Raw genomic sequence first — 21390 nt, 5'->3', positions numbered from 1 at the left:
TGAAAAGACGATTTTTGCAGCTAAGGTGGCATAAAAACAGTGCTACTGCGAACGTATAAATCAACACCGTCTATGGTACGGAATACGTCAGCTATATGTTTTCAATTTGTCACAGTGTTTTCTTTCTTGTGCTGGAAACATTTCCAAAGCACTAACAAAAACACACGTGAATAATAGTTAACTAGTTTCTCATTATAAACACTATCTACGCGCAAGTTGATATACCTGTTGCGAAATGCTACACAAACACTGGTAAAGTACATGTCTTAAGAAACACGGGTAAATGCATCAGTTCCTAAATACTAGAAAAAACAGTCATGTTGGAGGTGAAGATATCCCTTGGCCAGGTACATATACCAAAATGTGCGTTATTCTAATTAATACCTAATATTTGCATAATTAATAAAGACATTACATAGTTCTTTTGTGGTCACTTCGTGGTAGAGACTTCATATTGGAGATATATAGGTTGCTTGAGGACAGGTGAATACAATGAAATACATCTTATGTCAAGACTCAGGTATATGCAATAATGGGAATACAAGGGACCAAACCCTCCTTGTCTGAAACAAGTTCAACTATCTTATTACCATGTAATTACGTTAATATTGATACTATGAATGGAGTTATGTATCAAACTCGTGTACTTATATCATTCTGAAACTACATTTTGTGATTTATACCAATCAACTTCTAAAATGTCATGTAAACCCGTTTTTTTTGGGGGGGGGCGAAATCGCTAAAGGGGGGCGAGGTAGGGGGGCGAGATCACTAGCCGGGGAGGGCGAGATCGCTAGTGATTTCGCCCCGGGGGGGCGAGATCGCTAGTGATTTCGCCCCCGGGGGGGCGAGATCGCTGTCACACCGGTATGAATTTTTATCCGCTCTACACCAGGAAGGAACCCTACTTGCCTTGGGTCGAAAGTATGATGGGTTCTTTTATGTGCTTGAGGTGTAGCTCTCCTCAAACACCGGACTTCCCACTTAATTTGTGTGATGATGGCTGTTACCTTCAAAGTAATGATCTCAATAATTTGAATTTAGATATTCTTAGGTTTATACTTGATGATTATCCTCAGAAATTTGAGTTGTGCACCATATCTTTTTGGTGAGGTCACAAACTTATTGATCACCCCTCATATGTGTCCCAGGTTTGGGAGCCAGTGTCATGGCTAATGTCGCTGAATTCTCCAACCTTACAAGAGGACTACGTCTTCACAGGAGGACACACTGTCAAGTTCTATTACAATGGTGAGTTTTAGAACAAGAACAGATAAATCTTCTTGCTTCAGTCCTGAGACCTTATAGTACATGTAGTAAAAAAAATCCTTTACTGTCAGTTGTTGGTAATGCTTGTGCTTTGTAGTTCATCATCATCAAGTCACTTTACTGGAGGTATTAAATGTTGGTGCTTACTTAGGGACCGTACGGCATTTAGTGAGGGGGGAGGGCCGGTCGCCAGAGGGTCGGGTCAAAAATTTTTTGCTAGGCCCTCCCCCCAGGTCAAAATTTTTTTGCTAGGCCCTCCCCCCGAGTCAAAAAATTTTTGCTAGGCCCTCCCCCTCCTATCAACTTAAAAAATATTCAAGATGCCAATAAATTACTGCGCTCCCATTTGGAAATGTGCTTTGCGTCATACTTTTTCATGATTTTCATCGCAAAGCGATCTCTCACCCCCTAGTAAAAACGGAAACTGAATGGCTCAAATTATCTGCTTAATAGAGGGATAAATATCTGCTTCATAGAGGCATAAATATTTGCTTTATAGACTAAAATTATTTCATTGTTTTGATATCCAAACAAAACCTGAAAAGCATGTACCTGGATTTCTAGTAGATTTGCGCCCCGAAGCGGCGCGTGCCCCGCCCCCTTATTTTACGCATTGCTTGTGGGGTCTGAGCGGCTTGACGGAAACTATTTTCAATTTACATATATTTTTGACTTTTTCTTGGTTCTGTGGTGGTAATAACTAAGCTTTAACTGACAGTAAATCGGGCAGAAAATGACAACAAAAACGACAGCACGATTCGACTAACCAAAACTGTAGTGGGGAGGGGGGCGCCGACGAGAGACGCAGATTTTTCCGAGGCAGAGTCGACCGGCCACCTCTCTCTAGGTGCCGGCGGGCGTGAGAACGCAGACTTGCAGGAGATCTTTAGAAAATGCCACGCTTTTTTGCCACGATTTCCTGCATTGCATTTTGATTGGCAAATTTGCTGGTTCAATTAAATTTCTATTACAAAAGCACGAGGTTTTCAAGTTTTTGAGATTACGACGTCCCCGTGTCTGGCGCCAAAGGCACGAAGCATCGCAAGGTAGTTCCGGGGAAATTTTGAAATCTTGACCCTCTTAAAAGCGAATTCCCGCAGTTTGAGGGATACATTTTGCTGGCAAACAAAGCAAAGGTTAATGGCATTTTGTTTTTAAATACAAAATTAAAAACCCCCGAACACATTATCACGATGTCGGCCACCAAAGGCGCGAGGCCGGTCACGTCAAAAGGGATCCAGGGAAATTTGCAAATCATTACCCTCTGAAACGCCATTTCATACTTTTTGAGGGCCCTAGGGGAAAACTTTGCTGGCAATCTAGAGTTTAAAATAACACTTCTGTAAGTGAAAAAGGTTTTCGAGGGCGATCCATAAGCCCTGTCCCTTACGCATTTTCACTGCTGTGTTCAGCGCCGACCGTTGGGCGCGCGATCCCTTGCGGAGGTCCAGAAAAATTTTGAAATCTTGACCCTCTGAAACGCCATTTCTTGGATTTTAAGGGACAAGTTTTGCTGGTAGACCAAGCTATTTTTTTTGCTTGGCCCTCCCCCAAGTCAAAAAGTTTTTGCTAGGCCCTCCCCCTGGCTCAATATTTTTTTGCTTGGCCCACCCCCCTCGGGCGACCGGCCCTCCCCCCTTGCTAAATGCCGTACGGTCCCTTAATGTTACATTCAGAATTGAAACAGTTTACCATATCATTTAGCAGCACTCCAATAGAGTTTCGCATGAGATGCAGTGAGATAGCCTGTAACTTGAGTTCTTCAGTACATTCCGCGATATTCATGCAGGACATTCTCCAATATTCTGCAGCACGTTCCTGGAACTTGAGGCATATTTCATGGCCTTAACTGTATTGGCCTTGAGCTTTTATTAAAAGTATGAGCCATTTTGTTACTGGTTACAGTCCTGTTAATCTACAGATTTCGTCATTATGCCTCAAAAATCGTAACACATGACATTTATTTTGACTTCAGTGACTAAGCAGGATGCAGACATCCATTTCCTGTACAGCCTGGAGTATGTTCTGGTGACAGTGTCCATCTCTCACAGTTCCCGTGGTAACCTGGAGCTGAAGCTGGTCTGTCCCAGCGGTACCAAGTCTGTCATTGCAGCCCCTCGGTCTAAAGACAAGTGAGTGTCAAAATTGGGATTGGTGATTATGGTAGGTCTGGGGAAAATGTTGTGCGTCCGGTTTCCTGACCCTATCAAACCTCTGTCGACTGAAGAATATTTTGGTCGACCACTGGCATAAGACATGAAATTTTTTATCTGAAAGATAGAAACATTGTAGAATCGTTTTCCATTGTGCTCTTCTCACTTCTGTTGATATAGAAAAAGTTTCTTTAACAGGCATACCAAACATAGGACACCCTACATAATAGTTTATCTGTATGAATAAATGTAATGTTGAATTGCCAGTGCATTTCCCTTTTACGTTGCTAAATTTTATTTGCTTGATCATGATCAGTCTAAGTCTACAAAGGAAAATCAAGAAGAATCTATACCCACCAAACCAATTTTTTTACTTTAGGACACATCAGAAACACAACATTGAATTCCCTAGGCCTTAGGCCTTGTACTGTTTCTCACCTCTTGTGTGTGGGTGTTGCATATTCAACATGTTGCTTCCTGATGAGTTTGTAGATCATATGTACCAATGAGGTCTGCTTAATGTGTGTTATTCCATTTCCTGTCTTCTCCAGATCAAAAGATGGCATCAAGGAGTGGACGTTCTCCACAGTGCGGTGCTGGGGGGAGGCAGCAGTGGGCATCTGGGAGCTCCTCATCACTGATCATGGCAAGATTACATTCTTCTGGTCCTTATACTAAGTTATAGGCAGATTCAGACTCAGCTTTGTTGCTACCGGCTTTGACAGTGCGAGTAAGTCATGAGATGTACTGATTGATAAAAGTTAATTTCAATATGTACATAATGAAGATCAGTTTAAGGGTCAAGAAAATTGCATAAATGTTTTCTTTAGGCAAAGCCGATTCTCGCATTGGCTGACAGCTGGTAACTAAGAGGCGCACAACAAAAGTGTAAACCTCAGCTGGTTTAGCAGTGCCTCCCTCAGTTACTGTAAATGCATTTAAGTTTGAGGGGATTTAATTTCGCATTAGTGGGAAAATGGACTTTTCGCGGTGGTTTTAATTTCGCAGTAGCACCATGCACTGTAGTCTCTTACTGGCAAGTTACTGCCATTGAAAAATGTTGGCGTTGGTTTTAAATTCACAGTGAAGCGGCCGCCACGAAAACCGCGAACATCAAACCACCACAAAAGTTTCTGCATTTACAGTATATTGTACAGGCTGCAGGTACACTGGATAATGGTTTGACCATTGAATGGAAAGTTACCACCTAAGCATAGCTGTATATGCTTTTTTCAACAAGGTGAAAGATAAGAAGACATCTTTTAACACCTGTACTGTCCTCTTTCTCCAGGAAATCCAGGTGAGGGGTGGGGTAAGCTGGAGAAATGGAAGCTGACTCTGTATGGGTCCTCTCTCACACCAGCAAACATACAGGCCAGAAGGGAGTAAGTGTCTGCCTTCTTAATCTAAGAGTCTACCTTTAAGTGATTGTTATTCTTAATAATATGTATCTATTTTTGTATTAAAGTCACTCAACTCCCAGTAACACTCACTCATTCAAGTGGGTATCTCACTGAACTCTGTCAAACTAAGCTAGGAAATTTGCAGATTCGTGCCAATTTTCCCTTTTGGTCACACTGACTTGCAACCATTTGCATAAGAAGCCCAGACAATTCAAACAAAATGGCTGTGCCTGGAATGTCACATTTTTAGTTTCAATACAAGATAGCAGCGATAAAAGGTAAATTGCAATGTTTTCAGACTTAGGCCCAATCTATACACAGTTTTTGCCGATATCTGTGGAGATGTCGGGAGGGTTCTGGAACGTTGGCCACGGGACACCCGTGGCGCTTGCAGTCATAAACAGCTATATAGCCTAATGAGCCTGCGTTATATGCTAATGAGCCCTCCCGAAGTCGGGACACATCCACACGCGCGCGGAAGCTGTAGGGGACCCCTGCTAAGCTATCGGGCGAATGGTTCAGACCTTTTGGGAGAAATTTTCCCGATATCTTTATGGCAATATTGCAGTTCCATCTAGACGCTGAAAAAAAGCTGTCGGCGAGAGATATCGGGAAAAACTGTGTCTAGATCGTGCCTTAAGTAAAATCAGCACTTTCAGGCAACAAATGGCAATGATTAGCACTGCTGGGTGCCAATTTGTGCCACTTTGCAAATACCTGGTGCAATTTGTACTGATGAGATACCTGCTACAATAACTCAGAAACTCACATTTGTTATCACATATTGCCTGGTCTTTACTAACAGCTAATGTATTTAACTTTAGGCAGTCCCCCAGTCAAATGTTGTCTCCAACAGCTTATGGTTATATTCCAGGATGGTTGAAGATGCCATGGATGGCAGATTCCTCAACTCCAACCTCTCAGCACCCTGCCCCCCTCCCGAGCCACCAGCATATGATGAGACTAAAGCAATAAGAGTGAAGACACTGAAGGTGAACACAACTCTTCTCTTTTCCGATGATAACTTGTTGATTGTCCTCTTGGTTGTTAGGTTTTCTCTATACTACTCTGGGTATAGTAAGTATTATTTGAACCCTTTGGGTAGTGTGCATGGTCCAGTGATGAGTGACCGTGCCTCTGGACCAAGAGGTTAGGTGTTTGAATCCCAAATGTTGTCGCTCACCCGATAGACACGGTACCAGAAAGGGTGACAGCTCTTGAGACGCGGCAGTAAGCTGTGGTCCACTGTTCATTGTACTTGTCAAAAATAGCTAGGGACCTGTATATGTTATATGTAGCATGTACAATCTATTACCATGAGTGAAAATGTGGCGCTGTGAGCTAAACTGGTTTAAGGTCAAGGTTGGCAATAGACAGTCGAAGACACACAACATTTATGTTCTCAGCATATTAGCTGTACACTTTTACTCAGATGGGAGAGCTTACAGCATGAAATTGTATGCAACATCTTACTATCTAGCTTGAACCCTGTTGTAAGTAGTACATGTACATAGCTTCAACAGGCTCAGAATTTCTTTAATAATGACACCTCCATGGTGTTGCTTGTTCCTTGTTAGATCCTGGTGCTGACTGGTGGCATGACTGTGCTGCTGGCCCTGTACTACACAGTGGAACAAGCCTTCCTCAACAAGGAGGATAAGGAGGGCGTGCCTCCCCCCATCAACCCTGCTCCTGAGGGCTGTCCTCGCGAGACAGACCGCCTCATACCTCAGCAAGACACAGCTGAGGAAATACCTATGCAAACTCTGCCTCTCACAGAAACACTACCAAATAACACAGCTAACACAGAAGAGCCAGTAGATAGCAATGACACGGCTGACAACAGTCCAGCACTAGAAAGGCAGCCTCTCCTGTCTTCTCGATGTGACGTTCAGATCCAAGAGCTTCCAGGTACCACTACTGAAGACTCAAGTCATGCCAGCCTGATGTCTGAGACATATCAAAACGAGATGTGGTCTGTAAGAGACGAGGATGTACTTAATGTGTCGTGTCAAATGAACCACAGTTCGATAGCAGATGGTACTGCTGTACTAGAGTTAGAGTCCAGTGAGAAAGACTGGGAAGAGCAACCCTTGCTAGCTGTGGATCAGGAGGCCTCCAATATTACTCAGTCAGGGGACAAGTGTGTGCTTCCAGTATCTGAAGAAACCACAGTTGATCTCATGGTTGGACAACAGCCCAGTAGGACTTCAGGTGGAGTAGCAGACAGGAGTGATGAAGATACCAGTAGTTCAGAACAAAGTGCCAGACATTCTCTCTGATCCCAAGTCTTCCACTAGCAATGATTCTACCAAGATGTCTTAAACTTTGTGTGCACCTGTCAGCGACAAGGAATGGTACTTGACTGCATTCCAAGATTTCTGCAATGTCTTCACAGCTAAGGTGCTTCCTGTCAGAAGAAAACAGGAGACATGTCTCGCTCACTGCTGCTCCTGGTGGCATTACGTTTTTTGTCAGTATTAGACTTCTAGTTAATTTGGGTTTACCATGACATATTAGTAGGGCTGTTGCTGTAGCTCAACTGGAAGCAGCCTCACTGCTGAGCTCCTATAATGACCTATGTGCCACTAGGCACTACAAGTCCAACAACAACAACAACAACAACATAGAAATGTCAAACACACAGACTGTAGCTTGATGATAGTAGCAATTGGTATCCATGATGCTGTTTTGATCGTAGGTCTGTACTAGATATTTTGAATCAATATTTATTGTGACAACAGAAGACCTAATGTGTTAGGTAAGTAAGGTGTAAAACAGCAAAAGCTATTCGTTACTGTAATCATGACAGCTCATAATATGTAGCTCATTTTGTACCATCAAGGTCCATGACAGAAGGAGAAGTTTTAAAGAAAATATGTATATCTAACTTTAGCTATCAATAATGCAATGGTGATACAGTATTTGTTCTTTGATTGATGTAAGTCATAAGGTTTGAATGCAATCTTCTATCATGAAGTGAATTAATTTTGTAGAGAAAAGTGCAATAAGCAATAATACAATAAGTAAGATGACTCCAAAAATTGCTCTTTTCCAGTATTGTATTTTAACAGTTTGCCTTCTTTCAAGAAATGGGTCATTCTGAAATAATCTCCAAACAGATGTAAGGACGAGGAGAACCATTAGAAAAAATGGAATACTAGAAAAGAGTCCTGAAATAAGTGTATCTAAGTAAGCATAAGGAATTGAAGAATTAATGTGAATTGATTCAGCCTGAATTTGTCCATATCAAGGATTATTGAGCAGCTCTGAGCATTTTTCTTGACGTTGTGGTAGTTTGGGTGAAGGATCTAATTTGATTATTGATTTTTGATAGAGGCTGGTGGATTTTTCAAAACAGAAGCCATTTCTGTATAGCATATCTAGATTTATATTTTCATTCAATTGTTATGCAATATTTTCCTTTTACTTCCGTTAAATGAAAGGTACTGTTTTTAATATGTGTGTTTTGTCAGTACTAGTGTGTTTCCACACTTCTTTCCACATTGAGGCATATCGAGGGCACTGGCAGGAAGTTAGGCCAAAGGTCCCAAATGGTCCAAGAATACGTTATCAATGGATATCTCATGTCCTGTCTTAAATTTCCAGCTATAAGCATGTCTGTTGCGTAATGGGAGCCAATAGGAAATCCATAGACAGAATCAATGAGAAATTCACAATAATGAATGAAAAAAGAAATTCACAAAGTCTTAATATTTCAGACATATTACATTATTAGAGTTTTTGGTCATGTAATAGCAATTCTATGAACATCCAACCAAGCATCATGCCACAGACTGTCATTAATGCAATAAACTCAAGTGAAATACAAGCAATAGAAATGTCAATCATGATCATTATAATAAATAAATAAAGCATACCTATTGCTTCTCAAGCCATTGTTGTGTGTCTTACATGTCCCACATCCTACACAGGGGATAGATCTGATTCTGTCCCACGGGTCTTGTCCGGGGTAGAATCCGATTTACACTCCCTTGTTACATTGGGGATTCATTTTAAAATAGGCAAGGCTGTTATCTGACAATATGATTGTCAGTGGCATTGGTCGTCTTATAGTTAGGGCGACAGGCCCGAGAGATGCTGAATTCAAATCTTTGAATGCCCCCAATGCTGTGCAAATTTTGCGACAGGGTAACGTTATCTTAATGGGCTTCGCCAAATCGTGAAAGGCATTCGCAAAGTTGCGCAAACCGGCGCCAATTTGTCACCTGAAGATTTCTATGTAAAAAGAATAGCAATAGACAGAGTTCCCGCGAATCACGATCCTGCCTGTTGCGATGGCCTTAATGATAATTTCAAAAGCTGTTTTATTCCTTCTACAAGATAAACAGTGTTGTCATCACCTATCGTTACCCAGAAATGGGTCAGAAACGGGATAGCACTCCAAGCCGTTGTTGTTCCACGTGTAATATACAATGGGGCGTGAGAAGCGCAACAGCTGTGCAGGACCGACAACACGGCTAACAGCCCTTCACGCACCACGCCCTGGACATGAAGATTGATCACCTGTTACCCACTCTAATGGATTGACACAGGTAGAAATAAGCAAAGTTTTATGACAGAGGAACGGCCAGGATATAATACCTGAGTATATTTGATGCGTACTTTTGTTTGTTTTGTGGTAACTGTTGGCTAATGAAAAGTCCATTAATACTCTTTTACTATTTTTCTTTCAAAACGATGCCTTGAAATGAATTTACTCAATCTTACACTTTTGTGGGCCAAAGGTGTTGTACCACGGAAGTAGTCAAGGATAAGATTATATGATACATGTACGTGGTAGGAACACGAAAACCATTGACAGTATGTATTTCCCAAAGGTATAAAACATGCATATCATGATGTCAAAGGAGATTTTATATTCGCGGTGCATGGTTTTATATTCGCGGATTTTGTGTTGACCTCTTCTTCTCCACGAACTTAAAACCACCACGAACACCCAATTTTCTACTCACCGCGAAATTAAACTCCCACCTTCCACTTACAGAAATGTAATCGATTCTATTGATCTGAGTAGGAGATAATTTTTTCAAATCTAATACATCAGGTTTTGGACCACGTAATAAACAAAACAGCCGTCACTTTGCGTTATTATGGCAATAGCAGACTGAGAGCTGGCTATCACGTCCGTATGTGGGCGGATGGAAGGTCACCTGATACAAATGGTGATGGCAAGAGACATTCATTCACTCAGCCGGAAAGGTTCAATCTTGTCCTGCCGTCATGTTACCTTCTTTGGGAATGATTCTTGCTCTTGCTATCTATGTAATTATGGAGCCGTAATCAACTAGAGAGCCCCTGATAATGACACCACCAATTAGGTGTAATTAGACAAGATAAGTTGTGTGCGGAGAATGGCGGCCGTACGTGTGTTGCTAATTGGGTCCTTTAGTCAGGGTAGCGTGCTTGCCGCCCACTGGTGTTCATACTGTTAAAGGTACAACATTTACAGGGATTTAATGTCGCGGTATTGAAAGAGAGAATGAAGCGTTCGTTGTAGTTTGAAGTTCGCGATTAAAACTGCCATGGAGGGTTTTACTGTTTAATGAGAAGAAAGATTCGAGGCGAAGAAATCGCGGCGTATATAAACTTCGAACGTAAAAGCAGCGCGAACATTTCACCTTCACAGTATTACCTCAGTGGGTGTTGTATGAACGCACGGTAGTATATCGATTGCAGTTTCTGGCCCAGATGGAGTACCAGCCGCGATAATCATGAACATATAGAATCACTCAGACAGCCACCCCCAGAGTGTCCGTTACCGGAACATGCCGTGCAGAGTTGGGCGGCTCATCCCCGCTGCCTTATCTTCTTCTGTACGGCTTAGCGTGTATTTGCTTGTACAACAGTGTAGGGAGATATCCGGGTCGCGACCTGAGGCTGTACACCACACAGGGTTCGAGGCGAGTGGGGAGAGGCCCTTATGGTGCAACCTGCTATGACGAGTCGAGCTGCGCAAGCGTCAGGACACCTATTGTTCCAGGACTGACGTAGGTAAACAGGTGGTTTCCGCTTCACCAGTTTTCTCTCTTTTCAAATATTTCCAGAAAGCCCGCCGTGTACAAATTGATGTGCCAGAAAGCCGACCGTATGCACCTGCTAGGTGATTGCTTGGACATAGTTCCAATAGTGTGGCGGCCGTTGACTCAGTATTTGAAAACGGTGACTGACCCGTGTCTGGGCTGTTAGGGCGTTGCTTTACTTGATTGGTGGTTTAGAACAGACAGACGAACAGGAAGTTCTGCTCATATGTTATGGTTAGTGACGTTTTTCTGAGAAAGTCTTTTATCTTGTCAATCACGTGGCCTGGCGGTACAGTCTTGCTTGTGTCTGGTGTCTCGTGAGTCTCACCACTGTATCGTGTATTGTTACGTCCTGTGTCAGAAGTCAAACGATTTGCTGTCGTTCATATATTAGCATGTTACCTTTGCCACCCACGCTGAGAACACGGTAACAAAAGGCCAGCCGTGCGGCACATGTTCCCACAAGGACGGCTGGCTAACAAATGGGGCACTGATCTCACCCAGGGCAGTCAGTGTTCCTTCTCTATAAACACAGCGGTGGCGTGTGCGACAGGTGTCGTCTCGACCAACATGGCCATGGCCATGAAAGAGGCGGAGACCCCGCCTCCCGACGCCGTGGCCTTGGGAAGCAGCACGGACTCAGACGAGGACGAGTCGGCGTCACCACAGCGCCGCAGCTCTGTCACCAGTAACCCCGGGAAGCGATGGGGAAGGCGGCGGCAGTCCTACACCGAGCAGAAACGGAAAAAACAACAACAGCAACACGACAAGCACAAGTGCATGGAGGGAGACATTGAGATGTTTCGGGGCATGAAGAAAAGGTGTATGAAGCGAAGGTCCAAACAGCAAAAACGCAGCCCACAGGTAAGAGTTATAATTTACAATCAAATCTTTATTACAAACTTGGTCACAGTAACCACTAACCTTGGACAAACCCTAGTCAGAAGGTTAAACCATGTCCCTAACCCTTGAGGTGCTCTAACCATCTAACCCCTGAAGCCGTCGAACAGTCAAGTATGTTTTGTCGGTAGGAAGCACCTGGTTTTGAAGAATGGCCCTCAGCCAATTATCCTCCTTTAATCCCACCCTTGTCAGGCCTTGTCACGTTGGTAAACAACTGGCACAACGCGACCCCATTTCGATCGATGTGTTGAATTTAACTGGATTATATCCCCCGTCCAATCAGCAGATGAGCAGGTGTCGGGAGGCCTGCACCTGTCCGGTGCACAACATCCAGCCCAGCGGGGGATACTGGATCGAGTGCTCGGGGCGGGAAAACACCTCGCCCGAGGACAGACATGACGGCAAAGAGTCGTCTGACACCGACCAAACGTCAGCTGACGCAAAGAGAGTGTTTCACTTAGAGCCGACGGAAGAAGAGCAATACCGAAAACATCTGTATGGAAAGCAACATTGGATTTACTACGCGTCTGATGCAGATATCGGGCCGGTGGTCGTTGCCCTCCGACAAGAGCAAGGACATGAAAGAGAAACCATTCGGTACGTCAGCAATATCATTACATCATTTCCGTTCAAAGATCCCAGCTGATGTACAAGGTAGCCTGGTTGCCAGACAGTTTCTATACCACCGCTCGGCTCTATGTCTAACATGTCTCCAAAGAAATTTTACCACGGCCATGTGTTAGACCCTGTGTTTAACGTTAACAGGTAGTTAATTTTCCTTGGGTGTATTTGGGCCTTTCAGCAGAGGAGCTGGCCTGTGTAGCACCCTAGAAACAGTCTTATACCCAGGCTATGTAGCAGACGATAGCGCAGCTGTCACCGGCCTGATTAGCTGGCTACACACCGCTTAAGTCAAGGAAGTCATTTCCGTAGATCGACCTGCTCGTGCCAAATATTACAAATGCTTTTTGCTCTATACCTGAACCTGTACTGGCGACTCTTAAGTTTTAAAGAGTTTTAAACTTTTAACCTCCTTTGCCTATCGATAATTTCAATTTGCCAAAGAAATATGTCAGGTCCACCTGAGAAAAACCAAACTAGAGACAGAGAGAGTTCTGCAATGTTTATGGGGGGGGGGGTGCACTTATCATGGCAGTTTTTCACACCTGTACGATTTGATGAGTAGTTGCACAGAAAATGCTGACAGGCTCACATAAAAAAATGGCTGTTTGTTTTTATAAACAAGGCAACGGTGGTACAGTGTGTATTATATAGAAGTGATTAATGACATACTCGAAGCAGTTGACGTTAGTCAACTGAAGCGTCATATTTCAAGCTTTATCTCGCTGACTTGTACATGATGGACTGTCAAGTGTCAACAAGTACACAGTGTCGGTTTCTATGGTCATACTAATTAGCTGACAAATAGCAAATTCCCCGATAGACGGTGTGTCTATGACTAGACTGTCGAACATACTACAAATGTAGTATGCAAGAGGACCACTCAGTGACTTGGGGACAGATAAAATTTGATAAAATCTTGTTTCTGTTGGCCGGATTCTTTTAAAATTGTAATTCTTGTGCAAATGGAAGAAGTTGGCCAGGCTGTTGTGTAGAAGTGGCTACGTGGACTACCGTATGATTTTTACTGTCACTTTGACACTGCCAACTTTGCGAATTTTAGCCACATTTCCCTTGCCCAGAATGTCACATTCTCAATTTCCGCTCCAAAACAAATACCAGATAGTTATATTGGAAATTGTGGTGTTTGTCACTGAATTATTAAAAGTCAATGTACACTGATTAAGATATTTTTTAATATCCATCAAAAAGATATTTTCAATGATTGCGACATTTTGCGCCCATTTGCGCCATTTTACCAATGTCAGGCAACAAATTGACACCGAACGCCTTTCGCAATTTGGTACAGTCCTGATGAGATATACGCACTTTATCCCTTCCCATCTTTGCCGCCCAGACTACAGGTCCGTACGGGTGCCCAGTCGCTGGTGGGTCTGGTGCCGTTCTCTGCCCTGTGTGCGAACAGGTATGACGCGGACCGCATCTCAGCAGCCCTGGGGGAGGAGATGGGGGTGGCCGGGCTGCACAGCGTCAGCCATCCGCTGGCACCGGAGCAGCTCGTCAGGCTGGACGATGTGAGTTACAGGACCAGAATCTCCAAGCAGATGTAACGTTAGATGTCTGGCGTAGTTTGAGCGTATTCGCCTATGTTTACGTTTACTGGTCCAGGAGTACTCTCCAAGCAGAATTTCGGCTCCGACTGTTGTTCTAGGCGTTTGTATAGGACTTTTTATTTTGTGCTTTATCTCTTCCAGCATGCTAGCATATCGAGACATAAAGCAACAGTACAAAATAGAAAGCCCGACAAAAACGCATAAAACACGTAAAAGAACGGAGCCTAACCTCTGCTTGGAGAGTATACTGGAGGTGATTTGCACTTTTTTTCGTGGGGTCGGGGTGTGCTTAGTTCCCCCAAACATAACCTTCTTGTCAAAGGTAATTAGTAACTACAAACACTATACTCCAGGAGCTGGAGAAGTCCGACTTCAAGGTGGGAGTTCTGTACGTGAAGGAGGGGCAGACAAAAGAGGAGGACATCTTCGCCAACACCTGCAGCAGTCAGCTGTTTAACGAGTTCTTAGGAAACCTCGGGGAGCGGGTCAACCTGAAAGGTGAACGATTTATGGCGGAAAGCACTTTGGAGGGTATTGACCCTAATTAACGCCAAGATATGATATTATTTATGGGAAGTGTGTTTACACAACCTGTGGTAGTCCCATCGTTAGATGAATATTACTGCGCTAGCTGATAAATTCCACTGTAACTTTCAACAGGCGACGTTGTCATATTGGAAAGGCAAACTTTTACACACCTTGTTGAACGAATGAACGAACGCCAGGCGACTAACGTATCCAAACAAGATAGCCACCAGGACTTTTATGCATGATAGATCGTGGCTAAATGACACAAATGTTCCTCATAACCACTACATAGCTGTTAGTCCATGACATTCGCTAGTCTATTTGTTTGTTTTTGTTTTGTTTGTCGGTTGTAGTTGTTTTTTACCTCACCTGTCTCAGGACTTGGAATGTCATGCAAAATGTTATCATTTAAAAGAAAACAAGACACACGTAAAATCATTTATCTATGATGTTCAATGGGCGATCTGTCAAATTTCATTTCGACCAGCGGTCGCAGCCTATTGTGGAAATGGGACGTAACACAAACGCTATTTGGCAGGTTTTGACGGTTACTGTGGCGGACTGGACAGGTCAGGTGACCTGACGGGTGAAACGTCGGTGTACACGGAGTGGCGGGGGCTCCGGCTCATGTTCCACGTCTGCACACTCCTACCGCACGACCCTGCAGACAGTCAACAGGTAACGGCAACAAACACTTCCCAGAAAAACATCATGTCAACAACAAGCCTTACCTAGGGCACCTGCACCATACACTATGCACCGAGGCCTATAAACGCAAGAACCTGTTGTACTGGTGCTCATTCTAGTACAACCACTAAAAGGCCAATCTGCTTGAAGAAGGTCTCTTTACGGTAAAACATCTCCAGCGTCATTTCTAGAGATTTGGTATAAGTGTGTACTATTGACCTGAGGTTACCCATCAGTTCAAACACCTCCACGGTTAGAAACACTTGGTCACCCACAAACCTTATTCAAAACTTACATCCAAACACGTTGTAGATTCCTGCTACAAAACAACAAGTGAGGACTGTGAAAGAAAAGAAAACAACCAAGGGGTGTTCAAATATGGTATCCAAAAACAGAAGTATTTACCGTCACGAAATCAGCCAACGCCGTTTTCATAGTTTCATAGTTGTGGTTAGGTACCTGTTTTACTTGTTTGGTTTTGAACAGACCATTGACCGAAGATAGCGGATATCGATGTATGACCGTTTATAGAACTTATGTAGTTGCTTAGGCGGCCTTTGTATAATGTATCTTATATTGTCTAACCTTAATCGACGTTGGTATCATTGCATTGTTTTCTTCTCCGTCCTTGTAGGTCCAGAGGAAGAGGCACATCGGGAATGACCTGGTGTGTGTGGTGTTTCTGGCGGCCACACGGACAAGCTTCAACCCGTCAGTCATCCAGTCTCACTTCCTGCACACCTACATCGTGGTACAGGCCGACCCTGAACAGCGGCATCCGCAGTATAAAGTAGGCAACCTGGCTTTGAAATAAGTATAGGTCCTCTAGCAGCTTTCATTGGAACTACAGGGGACGTTACAGTTTCAGAGTTTGAAGTAAGATAACTCAAGTAGTCTCTATCAGACTCCGACCTGGCCGTATACGTAATAGAGAACTTTGGCCAAGTTAGGAATAAAAGCCCAGTAGTTCATGTAGTTAATTGGCTTAGGAGTGAACTGTCCGGCCTGATAGCTGGACATACTGCAAAAGCCTGACTAAAATCCAATGGCAACTTCTTTGTCCCTATTCAGTGGCCAACTTCTTCTCTGTTTTTCATCCAGCTGACACTAAACTCAAAAAGGAATGAAAGGATTTTAATGATCTTTGACCTGTAGGTAACTTTGGCTAACGTAATGTTGATTCCACCATGCCGGATTCTACTAACAGCACTCCCACAGTAAGGCCTGTTAGGTGCTAACGGTTTCCCTCTCTGCCCCATCAGGTGTCCGTGGTGTCGCGGGATGAGGTATCACCTTACGGACCGCCCCTGACAGAGAGACACATCTTTAGTAACGTAAGTTGTGCAATTCCTTTCCTTTCCTTTCAACTTAAGACAAACTTTGAAACCATCGATCAGAAGTAACAATGTCTTTCTGTCTGTTCCTTTTGACAGTAGATGTCATCTGCGCTATGCTCCATGCTATCTTTATGCACAGATATAGATCATGAGTTTCGGAGCTTTAAAACTGAATCATCTTCAAATCGTTATTTTACACATTTTTTGCGATTGTATCTTTTCATTAGATATCTCTACATCTCCTTCGAACTTCCTTAGTGTATGTAACAGTAACGCATGCACTTTCGTGTTGCAGGACTCGACATTTAGAGAGTGGCTGTTGACAAAGATCGTGAACGGTGAAAGGGCATGTTACTCCAGTCCCAAACTGGCCTCTATGCGGGTATGTTCGTCACCGATCGTCACCAAAAAGTGTATTATACATATTGTTTTAAGGCCAGTTACTTCTTTCGCTCAAATCTCTACGATAGGCGAGCAAAAGACAATACAATCATGTCCATTCGTGTTGGTGCCTAACTTCATCAAATGGAATATTTTTTTCCGACCGAAGAATATCAAAGTGAATCGTTTACATCACGATAAACTGATGTACTTTTGCTGAGAGTTCAGTACCCTTTGTCACCTCCTGGGCCTCGAGAAATGACTGTATGTAAACCATTGAAACGGAGATGGTGAGCTGAATTTACGTTGTGATTTGGATTTCTTGGAAGAAGCTTGGTTATGTGTGTGTGGTTACAGTTTGCATGTCAGCCCATTATCACCGAAGTAACGAACTGGTGTATTGAAATTCAGCATTGTCAGTAAGCCTCATCAGTTGCGGTTTCGAGTGGTATAAACAATACCACATCACCTACATGTGAAGGTATGAGCGGAGTCACGTCAGGAGTCTTGTTACTTCCCTTCCAGGAACGCACCAGGCGACACCTCCTGGACGAGCTGGTCAAGGACTTCTCAGAACAGAGCGAGATTATGAAGCAAGGAAATCCTCTTTTCGGAAATCGCAAGTGAGAATTATCATGAAAGCACAACTGCATACACACATTTACACACACTGCCAAATCTAGTTAACTTCACGGAAGGGAAACATATCATTTTTTCCCCGTTTCTTTTTATCTTCTTCTCAAAAGAAAATTAAGGTCAATGATTTAGTACAGACGGCTGTCGCCACGGTTCATCATCATCATGGTGTACAATTACATAATGTAGTAAGTGGTAGGACAGAGCTGGATGGACTGGTCACCATGTATCAATGTATTCAAATTAGAATAGGCTGAGTAGTAGTTTATTAGGCTAGACAATGTGAAGGTAAACATCATGTATTTGTTTGTTTGCAAACGTTACCTTTCTAGTAATGATTAGTATTTTGTTAAGATCGAAAGGACGAAGGAATGGAAAACAGCGCTCTCGTCAGACACTATCCCCGACAACTTTTGACTTCGTTTGATTTTATTCACCTGCATATGCTTCCAATGTGATGATATTTGTGGTATTGTAGATGCTTGCTCTTCTCAAAATCAAAAAAAGTATTAATCACGGAAGTAAGAACTATCCACATCTTTGGAACACGATCCGGTTGTCACAGAGGCGCTAACATAAGCTGTCTCAGGTTTTCAGGGCGTTGGCCAAAATCTCGGGATGTAGTTCCCTCCGTCATTAATACGTTAAGACACTTTCTATGATCGTTTCATTTCCCGCCTTAAGTTCTTGTCTGTGTTTAGGAGTTAGCAAGGTCATATGTAGTTAGTTGGAAGTTGGTTGACGAGGTTGCCTACTGGCCTGTAAAAGTGTCTGTACCAGCCGAATGTACATTTTGAATATCAAAGTTGGAAGGTTATAATCTGTTTAGATGTGATCACAGAAGCAAGCTTGAGCTAGAATAGGATGGATTTCAGGCTACTCCCAAAAATTCATCAAAAAGAATTATGCAGTGATGAAAGGATGTTAATCATTTTGCACCAATTATCCAATTGCGAATTGTGTTGGGATTGAAAAAAATATCAATTTCAGGAGACAAATTGTGCCGATTGAGAATTTTGCAAGATTTCTAGTTTGCAAAAGTCTGGCGCAATTTAGCGCTCGCCAGTGAGATAACCCTTTCAAATGGCTAGTGTAGCAGTGGGGTTTAAGCGCCGCCAAACTGACCATGCCAAACGGGTCTGACCCTTTTGGCGTAACGGTTTAGCGCGTTGAGTTTGTGATCTGGCGGCCCGAATAAGGCGCGGTTTCGAATCCCCGTTTCTACTCGCCTCTTACATTGGTTTCCACACTGGGAATCGAAGCCGGGCCTTGGCGGATCCCGGTTCGAATCTAGGGAGCCTCTTACACTCGTCCTGTCTCCCCAGCAGATCCACGCTGCTGCCGGACACTGTGCAGCAGGACGTCTGTAAGGTGGACGAGCTCAGCGCAGACTTCGCCACCGCCTTCTCAGGAAACATGGCGGGCGTGTGTGACGTCACATTCATAGTCGGTACGTTTTTGTAAGCCTTTGTTGTTGTAAATTTGCAAAGGGAATTAAAAAGAATAAGTGTAATGAGATATCTTTTCTGCTCGAATATACACGCTGCTGATGTGATAAACAAATAGGATTACAGGACCATGCAGTCCATATTACCGTGTACGGATTACGTTCCGGTGTGGATTTATACATTACGTCAGTGATTACTGAGGCCCTACCCTGATGACAACTACTAGTACATTGTATATAGCACACCACCAATGTCTGTTGTATCTATGCTATGTCTCCGTGTTTCATTCGTTGATAAAATGAAGTCTGTTGTAGCCATTTTCAACAATAGAATTAAGACCACTATCGTCACAACTGCTCTTGGAAACGTAGCAACATCACACGAATCTATAAGCTAGATATTTTGTACATTATTTGTATCATCGTATCTGTACATGTGTTTTCTTGTGGAATAACTTCGTTATTTTCACTAATCAGGTCGGGAGCGAGCCCGCGTCCACGGAGTTCGAGCGATCTTAGTGCTCAGAAACAGGTATTTTCTGCGCACGTGTTCTAATCTCCAACTTTTACCATAACTCTACCGGTAATCGTTTTAGATTAATTATTTCCGGCTCTTATTTGGGCTAATCAACTTTGGAGTAAAATAATATCGTAGCTCATCGGGTTTCATTCTAAGAGGGTTTTAGGGAAGAAAACTCGCGGAGTTCGAGGATGCGAGCGATAAGGGGGATGACGTGTACGAGGAGGTGCCCCAACACATAAGGGAATTAAGGCTAGGAACCGACCCCGCTGTAAGAATATGGCCTGCTGCAGAAACATTATACATGTATGAATTTTTATAATGTATGCGTGCCACTATAGTATAGGCACTACAAGACGAACAACAATAACTACAGCAATTACTGTGCCTTCCTGTAACACAATCAATCCATATCTTGTGCAGAGTCTTCAGAGACATGCTGTTGGTCCAGTCTGACAAGAAGGAGAAGCCTGGCACCCCGTCCTCCTCCCCGCGGTCCCCCACAGCCCGCCGCCCCAGCCTCAGCGCGCCCGCCAGCCCGGTCTCCAAGTCTAAGAACCCGCTGCACCGCGTGCTCAACTTCACCAAGAGCGAGCAGCTGCGACCGCATGACAGCTCATCCAAAAAGCTGGATAGAAAATCGCCCAGTAAGGCATAGGTCACATTTCCAAAGCGGGGCTCGTCCGGGATGTTCGTAAGAAACGAAAATTTAAAATGTACGCCAAGAAATATACACAAATCATGCCCATGAATCTTATTTTGAAATTTTGTGTATTTTGATGTATTCTATAGCATTCTTTTCGCTCCCGAAAGCTGCCCGGTCGGGCCCCGGTTTGGAAATGTGACCTAAGCCTAAGTGGGCACTACTCTTACTTCTCTGTCATATCATTCAGTAGTACAGCGAGGTCTAGACCCTAGACAAGTAGATTTAACAAGTTCTTTCACTTACTTCTAACTCACTAGATTTATTTGGTAGTTGTTTCTTTCTGGAAAAAAACTTAACCAGAAGGCTTATCATGTTATAAAATCAATTGCCTGTTATCATACAGCTAACTTCAGCTGGCCGAGAACGCCCCAGTTGCCGAAGACTGTGAAGGCCCTAGCGGAACTCGGTCGCGCTGCATCCACCTCCACCATCCCCAGCAAGCCTGCAGTGCCTGCACCAGACGAGTACCCCATCCCAGACTTCGACCCGGCCGTGTTTTCCACCCTGCTCTGCTACCTACACACAGGGACATGCACCATCAGTCCTGACGTGTTACCAGGTGATTTTTACTTCTATGAAAACGGAGGTATTGCTTTCGGTCTGTGTGTTTGTTTGTTTGTCCTGGTGTGTGTTCGCAGCTATTTCAATATTGCGGAGTGACAGAATCCGAGGCGGGAAACGCTTGGTTCAAAGTTGGTCCTGCATAGACAGAAGTCGTGATAAATTCACACTAATGAATAAAACTCGTGAAGCTCTCAAAATTCTGAGGTTTTCGATTACTTGTTACTAGCACTTTTTTTCTCTTTGTTGCAGTGATAACTTACGAGGCTGGCAATGGATCTGTACGATTTCCTGGTCGTTGCTTTAATCCCTCCTACCCAATTCATTAATTCTGATAAGCGATTTCCATTCCTCTTTTGTTTGAAATCCTCACATCTCCACAGGCCTGGCTGCTGCTGCTGACAAGTTCGAAGTGAAAGATTTGAAGAAGGCCTGCCTCCGTTATACCTCCAAACACCTGACTACTGAAAACGTAAGTGGACAGTCAAGAATAATTGATAACTTCAATTGATATAGTATCGTGCCTACTCTCCAAGCAGAGGTTGGTGGGAAAAATCGTGCACCTTTTCGCTATTATTTTTTTTTTTTCGACCGGCTATCTGGTCGAGAAAAGAAAGTAA

The 21390-nt window shown here is 43.5% G+C and overlaps 2 protein-coding genes across 2 annotated transcripts in view; both read left to right on the top strand.

Moving 5' to 3' along the window:
• Nucleotides 1–8703, top strand: part of LOC118417315 (proprotein convertase subtilisin/kexin type 7-like) — a gene marked incomplete in the record, with an annotated part of 17162 nt that extends 8459 nt beyond the window's left edge. The window contains 6 exon segments of the mRNA XM_035822843.1: nt 1170–1251; nt 3245–3401; nt 3974–4068; nt 4714–4807; nt 5700–5817; nt 6403–8703. Coding sequence (XP_035678736.1) covers nt 1170–1251; nt 3245–3401; nt 3974–4068; nt 4714–4807; nt 5700–5817; nt 6403–7107 — 1251 coding nt within the window.
• Nucleotides 8704–10445: 1742 nt separating this feature from the next.
• On the top strand, nt 10446–21281 carry LOC118416920 (rap1 GTPase-activating protein 2-like). The gene is made up of 15 exons (XM_035822260.1): nt 10446–10836; nt 11405–11733; nt 12056–12369; nt 13751–13928; nt 14321–14465; nt 15034–15173; nt 15817–15972; nt 16445–16516; nt 16815–16901; nt 17426–17523; nt 18862–18986; nt 19461–19515; nt 19927–20150; nt 20553–20768; nt 21154–21281. Exons 2-15 carry the CDS (start codon nt 11440–11442, stop codon nt 21279–21281), a joined length of 2232 nt encoding a protein of 743 aa, XP_035678153.1. The 5' UTR covers nt 10446–10836; nt 11405–11439.
• Nucleotides 21282–21390: the final 109 nt, after the last annotated feature.

The sequence above is a fragment of the Branchiostoma floridae genome, chromosome 1 (assembly GCF_000003815.2).
Source record: "Branchiostoma floridae strain S238N-H82 chromosome 1, Bfl_VNyyK, whole genome shotgun sequence".
Lineage (NCBI taxonomy): Eukaryota > Metazoa > Chordata > Leptocardii > Amphioxiformes > Branchiostomatidae > Branchiostoma > Branchiostoma floridae.
This window is presented reverse-complemented; position numbering and strand designations above follow the sequence as displayed.

Bases quoted from the DNA above. Each gene is read 5' to 3' on its own strand.
- LOC118416920 (XM_035822260.1), top strand. From the start codon at position 11,440: ATGGCCATGGCCATGAAAGAGGCGGAGACCCCGCCTCCCGACGCCGTG. The intron at 18,987-19,460 runs GTACGTTTTTGT...TTCACTAATCAG, and splicing joins TGACGTCACATTCATAGTCG to GTCGGGAGCGAGCCCGCGTC. The intron at 20,151-20,552 runs GTAAGGCATAGG...GTTATCATACAG, and splicing joins GCTGGATAGAAAATCGCCCA to CTAACTTCAGCTGGCCGAGA.